We start from the raw sequence: 12,403 nt of genomic DNA, 5'->3' as shown, positions 1-12,403 counted from the left end.
GTGTATGCAATCCAATGTAAAACTAATGATAAATTAGTTTTTGCTCCCATTTTTACTTTCATTTCTTTGGCAAGACCTTTTAAGTGCATTGAGTCTTTAGGGAGACTTCACAATATTTCTGGCGCTTAATCCCCATATATGGCTTTAAGTTGCCATACAAATTTAAGTCTTCATTACAAAATATACTGTATGTCTCCTCTTTAACCATAAACACACAATGAGAGGACTATTTAAAGCATTACCATGTGTCAGAATTATAGATCTTTCTTTACATTTTATTTGTCTAATTGTATTACCGGTCTCTTTAGCAATATCCTTGTGCCTCTTTGAGTACTTGGCTTGACAGTTTGGTTTTTAATACATTGTTTTGAATGTTTTATTTGTACACAACAATGGTGATGATGATGATGACACTATGCTATGCCAAAACCTCAACACATTTTCTTCAAACAAAAAAGGATTCAGAATAACTTTTATTACATCATTTGAGAAAATAAACTCATACAATCAACGAAATAAACATGTATCAGCCATCCGTAAAATCACAAGCCATGTTATGTGTTTGTTAAATTCAACTTAATAAAGAAAATTAATATTGGTTGCAGTAAGCAATGCGCATCACTTCTAATAAACATTCCAACAGACTGAAAAATAAATCAACACAAATGGAAAAACTGTTTGCAAGTCAGCTAGTACTTATTTTATGCCTTATCAGATTGCTATGCAAGCTGGAAGCTTACAAAATCACTCTTAAGTCTGTTGCCTAAGAAGAAACAAGTATGGACATCCTTTTCCTGAGGTCAAGAGAAAGTATCTTGGAGGTCTTGAACTCACAACCTTGAATTTGGGGCTTATCCTCTAGACCACTTTCACCTTTTCACATTTTAAAGAGCCCAGTTTACAATATGGCATTTGCAAGGATGTGCTCTATTAACAGATTTTCTGCAGTCTTAAAAATTGAACTGAACAAAATAGTTCTCCTTTATTTGGTCTGCTGATGCCATCTGTTTCTGTTTTTGAAGTTATCTTCCCTCCATAATATAGGAAAACCACTTAAAGCGTATATAAATCCTTTATCATTTTACCCTTTTAAAATATATGTTTGGATTTATTTAATAATCACGGACCAACAGATGACTTTTATCTTCAACTTCACATCAATATGTAAGTCATCAAATATTTGAGATGACAAGATGTTCCACTGAACGCTTTGTTTCCATCTTGCACTCATTTTTCCAAGGAAGGCGTTGCAGTTGTGTTAAGATGATTGCCATGCATTGCAGGTCAATCCTCATACAATGGCATTTTTGATTACATTTGGATTCCAGTGCCTGAAATAGAAAACAGAAAATACAACAATAATAGGAATTATATTTTCAGATCAATTATTTTAAAAGCCTGTACAACAACAGAAAAGTATTCACAAAACATTAAGTGCAACACCAATTTAAAGCTGCATCCTCACAGTTTTACTGTTCTGACACCTTTTTTATTTTTGTCTTTAAACGAGCCAATTGGCAATTATTGAGCAAATGTATGGAAACCAGTGATATTAGACTGCTGACATAATATCAGATCACAGTCTTTCATATACAAGTTTGAAAATTTGGTAAAAATTCCTCCAACTAGTCATATAAGGTCACACATAATAGAACAGATTTCAATTGTTTGGAAAATATTTTTTTGCTATTGCTTTAAGCCATATAATTAATTATATGTGTAAATTTAATTTAATTACTCCTTTGGGCTTTTGAAGAATGACCAAGAAGAACTTGTCAATCTGTGAGAGAGCAGCTTTTAGCTCTGGACTGCTGGTTAATTAAAAAATATGAAATGAAATTGTTATCATGTTTAAATTCATCTACTATGTTGATATTTTAATACTGTCAATCCTTGTTGGTTAATTGTACAAACATGCAGGTACTTTTGGGCTTAAACCAATAGGATACTTGACTGTTAAATTATTGTCCGAATTTCGAAAATAGCACAACCATTACCTCATCTGCCTTTTTTCATTAGAACAAGCCGGGAATCAGAGTCAGCTGCACCCCTGGTACCATACTCTTCTCTGAAAATGACAATAAGATTAAAATTTAAATGTCTGCATTTCATTGGCACAGTAAAAATGTCAGCATTTTTCAATGTTTCTGCATCACCACCACTGTTGGATATCAAAGAATTTAGTCTTGAAAGAAATGTGTGCTGGTTTTTGCGTTCAAACTCATTTTGTTAAACCAATAGAATGAAGATCTAATTAATTCATTTAGAGAACTATATTAGTGAACAGGGCCGAGGTATTCAATTGTGCCATTACATTAAGTTGTTTGCTACCAACACTCACGGAAATATAAACCATACATCCTTGGTTAAAAGAATGTAAATTTTAATTATAAAAAATTAAAGTTAATGATATGAAATGTATGATAGTATCATACATTGTATGAGATAAATACACTGAGAAAGAAAGTCTAACCTATTATCGATATAAGTAAAGTCAGATTCAGACTTATTTGTTATTTAAAAAACAAACAAATAGAGTATTTGTTTTCTTAATTTTTGCCACTGATCACTGGAGCTTCAAAATTGTAATTTACTGAATTAGAATCTGTCAAATGAAAGAAGACTTTACCCCACCCACTAAGAATTAATGACATTTCCAATTACAGGGATGATAACAGAGCCAAGTTGCCAATCCTGAAAATGTCTGCATGGGGTTCAGGGGGCCGCTTAAGGCCCCCGATGGGTCCAGGGCAAAGCCCTGGTGGGGGGACAAGGGGGGCGAAGCCCCCCGAAGCTGTCCGTATTTCAGGGATTCTAATACCCTTTTTTGCCTTAGAATAGTGTTCAAGGAGTACACCTTTCGGTTTGGTAGATATAATTATGTTCAACACGAGACATCCACAATCAGAACAATTATCAGGAATCTTAGCAGTGAAGTTTAACACCTTTGTCTTTAAACAAAGTTAAATTTACTTTTTTCTACCTGAAGTCACAGGCATTAGACATGTACCTGACATTTTGATTCAGTTGTCCACTTCCCATAAAACTCAACTGGCTATGATCAAATGGCTGTGTATGAACAGTCTACACTGTGGGATGTTTGATTTATAATAATGAACAACATATCGATTATCATGCTTGCAAATGTTTATTGTAAGTGTTAATTATTCAATTTTTATGTATCATATAAAGAATATTTATTCCATTTCTGCACATTTGATGAAAATATAATGTTATTAATTATTATATATATTATTCCAAGTAATATCCAAACTGGACTTAAATGCTTTGACAGCGTAGCCGTTGTGGACATGGTGGACTTTGACGTATTATGGTCTCTAAGCCAGATTCTTTCCCCTCATGGTGTTAAACGAGTCCAGTAGCACACAAACTAGATTGTCCCACGGCAGTTCAAGTCTCTCAAACTGGCTTTCAATTTCTATGAAAATTGATTCAGAATCAGCCCTTGTGATTTTTAAGGAGGCCAAATGTCTCAACACTATTTCTTTCTCTATAGCAGAAAAATAGCTGAAACAGTTTTCTCAGTGTGTTTGTTGACTTGTCTTAGTTGAAACAAAACCGAGATCCATTAACTCCTCCACATGTTCATCATTGAAATGGCTAGCCACTCCGTAAGTCATCTTGTATGATGCTGTACACCTTTGAAGTTTTAATTCGCTGAGAGCTTTTGTACCTTTGGCAAGTGTCTTAAGTAAGACACACTACTGTGGTGCCAGGGAGCATGTTCTGTCATAAATCCAAGTATCATGGCCTCTGGATTGAATTGTCAGTCAATGACAGGAACAACTGGATGCATTGGCTGAGGTATCTGTTCATCCCTGACTTTTGTAACCATCAACATACCTGGAAATACAAATTACAACTATATAATTTAAATCTCACTCAAACTGGGTCCTCAAGAGGTTTTGTTGAACTGTCTCAAATAGAAAATAAAATGACTGCCTCTACGTAATATGTATTACTACTACAAAATATTTATTCTTTTTTTCTTTTTTCTTTTAATTTGAACCAAACCAATTTTCATTTGAACCTCCCATTGTGGTCAACAGCCACTTCTTATTGAGAACAATGCTTCAGACATTATGAGAATAATAAAGAAACGGTTTACAGCGTAAAATAATAATTTGTAAAATAAAAATCGATTATTATGACACAATCCGAATCGGGATGTCCGAAATAATGCTACATGCGCAAATTTCATTATTAGTTTGATCACTTTCTATAAACTTAAAAAGAAACGTTTCGGGAATTTCTCTTAAAAATAAATGGCAAATATACCCTTTAAATCGACGAATCTATGTTTCGAAGTTGGTGGTGGTCGTTTTTTTTCCAATTTTCCAATACCCGTTTATTCGTCTGTCATATCCGGATACGACCATCCGGATATTGTCTTCTAGTCCCATCGGTAATTTCCGTTATCACCGGATGCTATCTTAACCAATCATATAGCTCGATTGCCAAGACGTAAATAGGTTCGTTAATTTCCGGCTTTACACTTCCGAAAAACTCACCTTTCGTACCAATCTGATTAAAATCATATCCCCTATATTGCTGTGCTTTTCTTTCGTACCCATGTTGTTCAAACTGAGCTCGATTCGGTCCCTGTACCCCCCCCCCCCTAGAAAAAAACTCAACGGATTTACATTAATCTCAAAATCGATCCGTGAGGCCTTAAATCCGGAATTCCGGATTAATCCGGAATTTTATCATCCCTGCAATTAGTTTCTCATTAGGGCTCTTTTAAAACTATTTTTATATTTTATTAAAATATAATAAGTATAAAAATAACACTTACACACAAATAAGTGGTAAAGGTTCGTTCCTCATTCTGTCTTTGGACTAACATATCTCTTGGTTCTTTGAACATCTTCTTGGTCGGCCATGATGGACTATTTTCTTACGACCCGTATTATATCCGAGGCCATATCTTGATACTAGCCGAGGAGTTCCGATTGTCATTTCCTGCACTGTGACCTTATCAAGCGTTTTTGCATGAACTCTGTGTCAGCAAGCGCTTTCTCAAATTCATGTGCGACAAAAATGATTTTGCCGGCTGCAAATAACGAAGAAGGGACAGTTGTTCTCAGCAAATTGTCAGGTAACATTTGTTCTTAAATCCAAGGCAGTATCCAATTTATTTTTTAAATCATAGGCCTTGGTTATCTTCACGCCAATGTGTTTGTGTTGAGTGGTGGTGGGGTGGTGGGGGTTGTAAATGCATTACTTGTCATTCTCCTGGTAATATTGTAAAGCATAGTCACTAGAATTGGGGATAAAACAGTTCTTTGACATCTCTCAACCTCATTTACTAGCAATACTCACAGTGGCTGGTTCACGCTCAATGATGTCAACTACACTTATAAAAAGAATCTTGATGTGGAAGGGGAAACCCCTTCCTAACCCTCCCCATTAGTCCATCCCGACAAGCCTTTGGAAAATCTTGGCAGAAACCCTGTATGGCATGTGTTAAATTCACTATTTAAGGTATTTGAGCAAGTGCTCCGCTAAGGCTCATTCAATGCACATCAAAAGTGCCCTTTCTGTTCTAGCACTATGCCCTTTTCAAGTTCTGGCTAGAGAACTGCAGCTCATACCAACAAAGACAGTATTTCATAGTTTTCATTAAACAAATGATAAAAAAGAAACTGTCAGGTGTCTTATTATAACACTATGTCATGATATTTGGTGCTAAAGGTACTCGGGTATCTGCGGGTAATTGACGATAGGGTACCCTAGTCCAAACTTTCTGCCTATCCATGCTCCTAGTCCACTTAAATGGCCGTCAACGAGTCTTTTGACGATTTTTTTAATATGGCAGACTCGTGACGTCCACCATCCCAGGAAAAAAAAAGTAGCAAGCGGTCCTTGCGCAGAGAATCCTCGCGGCCACAATTTTGAAATTATCTCCGTTATAAATTCAAATTTCTACGCAAATATTATTGCCTACTATTATACACATATAAAGTTATGTCAGTATGCCCAAAAAACATGTTAAGTTATCATAAAACACGTACAAGTGTTGATTGTTTATCAAGTATCCCGATATCGGTATATCTGGGACAAATCTGACTGGTTGTGTACATGTATGACGGTATTTGTGACCCATAATATATTAATGTGAAAATAACAACTCTAATGACAAATTAAATCCAGTTCAGATCACTGTCGGATAAAAATTGAAAAACTTTGTCATTATTATTCAACATCAATGCATATTATTACAGTACAATGTATATCATTTCGCCCGTTGTTAAATGGTAGAAAATTGTAGCGTTGCAGGGATACATAAGAAATGTCAAAATAATAAAAAAAGTATCCCTGATCGCTCATTATTGTAGCTATCCATGCTCCATGCTTCCAATGTATATAATGACATATTTAATAATGTATTTTTCATGTTTCTTAAGTGAAAATATTACAACTGAATCTACACTGTCACTGCTTAAAATATTAATTTCAATTCTTTTTTATGTTTTGTCAGGATGTAGTCGCGTTGAAGTTGAGCCAGTGGGTCGATGGTTCGAAGCTGTGAGCCTGCGGCGACGACACAAACACACCCTGTCCCAGCATTCCCTATCGAGTTCAAGCTCGTCGGAAAGTGAAGATGACCTTGACGATGTACAGGATGATGACAAGCTTCTTCTTAGCCTTGACCCTAAAGACTGGAAGGTCAGCTGTGTTCTTTTCCATCATTTTATGAATGGGGCTGGGACCCTTTGAATTGTGAAAATAGCGACACAACAGACAAAATTGATGGTTTAAACAATTCATATATATGTGTTTTTCTTTTCAAATAAAACATAGGCTGTAATTTTCAAAATTCCAAAAGGTGTACTTTTTTCACGTAAAAAAAAAGTAAATTATTTCTGATTTCCAGACTACATTGACCCTAATTTCTTCTGCTTGATCCAATTTGTTTTAATTGCGATATTACTATTTTTGCACACATTTTTTTCCTTCTCCTTTTGGTAACATCTTTTTAGTAAATTCTTGCTTCAGAAAGACGCATAAATGGATTGTTTTTATTAAACACTAAAACTTAGGATAATACAGACCTTGACCGCCGTTAACAATATGACAAGGATATCAAAAGACAGCTTACATAAAAAAGATCGAAGGGCAGTATTCATAAAACTTTTTAAAATTCATTTCCTAACTTAAGACACATTCCTAATTTAAATATCTCTTTTTAATAGTCATATGAAATAAAAAAAAATAAGGAATTACAAAAATAAAGTATTTTCATTGACCTTATTGAAAAATGTTAAAAAAACTTATACATTTCTTTTGATTTGACTGAAATAAAAAAAATAGGAATTACAAAAATAAAGTATTTTCATTGACCTTATTGAAAAATGTTAAAAAAACTTATACATTTCTTTTGATTTGACTATGAAATCGACTTAAGTTAGAAAACAACTTAAGATGCTTTATGAATACTGCCCCAGACCTACAAAGCCTATTTTTGGGGGAAAGTGAGATCAGAAACAAGATGTTTGTTTGGCCTAATTTATAATTATTAAATGTTTTAAATATTTCAGAATCAAGACCACTATGCAGTACTTGGGCTTGGCAAACAGAGGTTTAGGGCATCAGAAGCTCTTATCAAAAAGGCTTGTAAGTCTAGGGTAGTGGTCGAAAATAAACCTTCACAAGCCCTCTCCACTGGTTAAATGCTTTCAGGATTTGCTTAAATTATGAATTTGTAATGCAGGGCTTGTTAATTGGTTATTTTTAGCAAAGGGTAAAAATGAGGGCTTATTCATACAAATGTTTCGATGACTGCTCATTTAAAAATAATATAACTATGCATTTTAAGGATCTTTTCTCCCCTAAGTTATAGCCCTTTATTTGGTCAATTGAGTGATTGAATAATAACCAAAGGCTGTAATTTCAGACAAGAAAGCAGTGCTTCATCATCATCCAGACAAGCGGCGCGCACGTGGCCTACAGGTGAAAGAGGGGGAGGACGACTACTTCACCTGCATCACTCGAGGTATTCATAGAAGAGCCATTATACTTGGCTATATATGTGAAATAATTGTGCACTTTCTGTAACAAGCACCAAACTTAGTATAGTTGTTGTACAAACAATCCTCTTTCATTTAAGGCAAGCATGGTAGTGCAATTGAGGCCCCATTAAGGTATCTCAAATTAACTGTAAAACAAGATAAAAAAATCATTGTGAATTAAATAATTTATTGTTTGATTTATTTTCATTGTTAACAATTACTTATAATATTATATGGAGCTTCCAATTATTTCACATGATAAACTTTTTTATATATAATTGGTTATCAATTCTAACCGAGGCCCAAAGGGCAATTTGAAAAAAACAACAGAAAAAGTTGAAAATATTTCTTCAAAACAAATAAGAATCAAGACACATAATGATTACATTATCAAGTTTGGTGTTGTTACAGAAAGTGCACAATCCAGCCCTTTTTGTCACATAAATAGTCAAGTATTAGGGTACTCATACAGGTTTTCAAGCCTGCCCGACTTTCCTACGTTTTGTTATGATGCTACTTTGTCTTGAAAAACTTGAGAAAATGAACGCTCTTAAATGCACGCAATATTGCCCAGAATGCCCGATATGAAGTGCTCCATTTCAAAATGTATCTTAATGAAAGGGGGAAATTTTGGACAGTTCAACATTGATATGGGACACTGCACTATATGTACATCGAAATTGATGAAAAGGTTCGTTAGTTTTGTTTCGGTAAAGAGGTCCCTTCTTATTCATTCAAATCTCTACTTATTGCCGTCCAAATCCCTCTTAATTGGCCTCCGAATTCCTATTTTATACTCTCCAAATCACTACTTTTCCATATCTATTGCCTTTCAAATACCTACTTATTGCCCTTCAAATCCCTACTTATTGCCCTTCAACTCCGTACTTTTTACCCTTCAAATCCTGTCTTGTTGCCTTTCAAAGCCCTACTTATTGCCATACAAATCCTTACTTATTGCCCTCCAAATCCCTACTTATTGCCCTACAAATCCCTACTTATTGCCCTCCAAACCCTACTTATTGCCATCCAAATCCCTACTTATTGCCCTCCAAATCCCTACTTATTGCCCTACAAATCCCTACTTATTGCCCTCCAAATCCATACTTATTGCCCTACAAATCCCTACTTATTGCCCTCCAATTCCCTACTTATTGCCCTTCAATTCCCTAGTTATTGCCCTTCGAATCCCTACTTATTGCCCTTCGAATCCCTACTTATTGCCCTTTGATTCCCTACTTATTGCTCTTCAAATCCCTACTTATTGCCCTTGTAGCATTTTTTTGCCTGAATGGAGACCAGCATGGGCACCTCTCCCCCTCATAAAATTAGTTACTTGAGAAAATCACATATTTTCTGTTTTGTTTAAAATTTCTACCCGGTAATAGGGTTATAAATACGAAAAACTTGACATACTTCCTAACATTTTCTGTCAAATTCATAATGTACGTGTTATCTTCTAAGCCTGGGAGACGCTGGGAGTCCCATTAAAGCGGCGGTCCTACGACAGCATAGACCCGCAGTTTGAAGATTCAGTACCTTCACAGAACGCCAACTCGAAGGAAAACTTCTTTCAAGTCTTTAGGCCGGTGTTTGCAGAGAATGCCAGGTAAAACAAGATCTTGTGAACACCAGCCCTTTTTGATAAAAAAAAATCGTGGCCCTCATAGGAGATTTATCCACATATTCATAATAATCAAAGGATAAAGCTTATTGCCCATGACCTTCTAACAAGTAAATCTACAAATATAAACATAGGTTTTACCAGAGCCACATAAACATAGGTTTTACCAGAGCCACATAAACATAGGTTTTACCTGAGCCTCAGAAAAGTTCCGCCATTATGAACTTTATAGAATGTTTGCCTTTTTGCATGTAGTTGTTGAAATGCACTACCTATTGTTATAAATGCAAATTATTACGGTAATACAACAAAATTGGTTATCTCACGCTTCATCTGGATATGTTTAGGTGGTCGAACAAGAAGCGTGTGCCCGACATTGGAGAGGACAGCTCCAGCTTTGAAATAGTCAACAGATTCTACTCATTCTGGTAGGTCCACATTCCGGTAGGTCGTCTTTGTGACATTGTATAGGTGATGAATTCCATTTTTTTTAATTAGTCAACAGGTTTTTCATATTCTGACAGGTCCCCTTTGCAATAGACATTGTATAGGGGACGAATTCCATTATTTAAATTAAGCAACAGATTCTACACATTTTGGTTATTCCTTTTTATGATAGTCATTGTATTTGCTGTGAATTCCATTATTTGAATAAGTGAACAAGTTCTTCATGCTCAGTCTTGATATTCTACACATTCTGGTAGATTCCCTTAGTGATAGACATTGTTAAGGTGATGACTTCAATTATTTGAAGATTCAGATTCTACACATTCTGTAAGTATACACTTGTACATCTTTAGGTATTACAGAATTCATATATGTACATGATCAATAATGTTTTTCTAGTTTGGATAGAAAAATCAGACCCTGCCTAGCCCGTAAATGGCAAGCCGTGTTACTGGCTTACAAATATGCTTTGAGGTTTTATTTTTTTTTATCCGGATCATAAACACATGATAGATCAATTATACATAATGTTGTATGGCCTTACAAAGCCAGGTTTTATCCACTTCAGGTATGAGTTTGATTCATGGCGGGAGTTTTCTTACTTGGACGAGGAGGAGAAAGAAAAGGGGGAAAAGTAAGTAATGTCCGTCTTCTTATTAATAAATTGTAGCCAACTATTAGCTTATCTTTTTTTAGGTCACTACGTGAGCTATTGTGATAGGGCGATTGTCCGTCGTCAGTTGTTGGTCGTCCGTCGTCAACATTTTTCTTTTATCATCTTCTCCTCCTAAATCACTGGAACAATTTCAACCAAACTTCTCAGGAATGTCCCTTTGGTGGTCTTTTTTCAAATTCTTTCACTACAAGTGGTTCCATGCAGAACTTGGGTTGCCAAGGCAGCCGAAAGGAAAACATTCAGAAACCACTGACCAAATTCAACATAGTTTCAATTTACTTCACCCAATGTTGATTCTAAAACAATGGCAACCTGGTGACGGGGTTACTTCTCACTAGATATGTCTCTCTGGAAAACTTTGAAAATATTCTCTTCTCCTTAGAGTCTGTTGGCGTGATTTAAAAATAATTTCACAGAAATGGTCCTTAGGTGGCATTCAACTGAATTCCATCAGCCCATGTTCATTGGTAAAAAATCATGGCCGGCAGCTGTCGGGGCTACTTTTCTCTATATGTCGATATGGAAAACTATGAAAATATTTTACTCTTAATTTGCTGTTCTGATTTTAAAATAATCTTACAAAATTAGGTGACTGACTCTATCAAATTCATTAAAACAGCATGGGCGCCAGGGGATGGGTCTACTATACACTATTTGCATACATGTGATAATTTCTTGGGTCGATTCCGGGACACCCATCGTAATGTCAACGCACACTAGGGGGGTCCGGGGGCATGCCCCCCCGGATTTTTTTTTAAATGGGGAACGTCTGTGGTGCATTCTATAGCATATCTGGGGCTATTTTAGTCGTTTTTAACGTCGGGAAAATGTACCTATTTTGACTGCCAAGACGTATTTTTTACTTGACATGGTTGTTTTTTTCTGCATTTTCTTGAAAAAATAAAACCACCAGATATTTTCCCAGGCTTTAAATGAAGTGCTAACCAGGAGGATATGCAGTCTACTTTCGGTTTCATCAAAACAGGAAATAAACAACTATACGGGCACCTGTTTTCCCGCGCTTTTGAGAACATGCGTTACAAAATATTTATTTTTTCATCACATTTAAAACGTTTGCAATTTATGACACACAATATTTTTCAGACGATAAAGAAGATTTTCCAGTCGATGAGCTTTTTTCCGTTTGGAGATGCATATAATTTTGATAGAGACGTGTCAACAATCGGCTGTATAAAGCGATCACGTGACTTACCATGGTCACGTGATTAAAGCACTCTATATAACCACCTGTAAACCCCATATCGTCAGTTTTATTTCGGCGTAAAAATACACACGATAGTTCGGAAAAAAGGTCAAAACACTAAAATTCCTTATGGACGCATAAGTTGTTAAAAGTATGACGACGTATCGACTTTGAAATTTGAAAGGAATATGGGATGTTTTCCGTGTTTTAATTTTGTTTTTTTACTCATTTTGTCACTTTCTTTGAACTTACCTTCATGCTCGTTTGTTGGTAAAATGTGTGAAAAATATCAATTCATCAATTAAAAGCTATCATTCATAAGACCAAACAAATCCATATGAAAACAATGAATTTGTATACAAGAACCCTCCCCCACTCGTTAAGCACAACAATAGGCCGATAGATCAATTATCGGGTGA

General features: G+C 35.5%; 1 protein-coding gene and 1 long non-coding RNA gene across 2 annotated transcripts in view; one reads left to right on the top strand and one right to left on the bottom strand.

The window, feature by feature from the left end:
* Positions 1–460: 460 nt before the first annotated feature.
* Positions 461–4,896, bottom strand: LOC128217218 (uncharacterized). The gene is made up of 3 exons (XR_008258207.1): positions 4,817–4,896; positions 1,998–2,068; positions 461–1,331 (listed from the first exon to the last, which is right to left on the bottom strand). It is a non-coding gene; the product is annotated as an uncharacterized LOC128217218 (long non-coding RNA).
* Positions 4,897–4,976: 80 nt separating this feature from the next.
* The window catches only part of LOC128217216 (dnaJ homolog subfamily C member 2-like), a 32,251-nt gene continuing 24,824 nt past the window's right edge, over positions 4,977–12,403 (top strand). Inside the window, exons 1-7 of the mRNA XM_052924188.1 lie at positions 4,977–5,119; positions 6,503–6,690; positions 7,563–7,638; positions 7,919–8,017; positions 9,498–9,642; positions 10,005–10,085; positions 10,673–10,738. Coding sequence (XP_052780148.1) covers positions 5,014–5,119; positions 6,503–6,690; positions 7,563–7,638; positions 7,919–8,017; positions 9,498–9,642; positions 10,005–10,085; positions 10,673–10,738 — 761 coding nt within the window. The 5' untranslated portion in view covers positions 4,977–5,013. The remainder of the gene's footprint in view (positions 5,120–6,502; positions 6,691–7,562; positions 7,639–7,918; positions 8,018–9,497; positions 9,643–10,004; positions 10,086–10,672; positions 10,739–12,403) is intronic.

This window comes from Mya arenaria, chromosome 14, assembly GCF_026914265.1.
Source record: "Mya arenaria isolate MELC-2E11 chromosome 14, ASM2691426v1".
Lineage (NCBI taxonomy): Eukaryota > Metazoa > Mollusca > Bivalvia > Myida > Myidae > Mya > Mya arenaria.
Note: the sequence above shows the minus strand (reverse complement) of the source record. Positions and strands in the feature narration are given on the sequence as shown.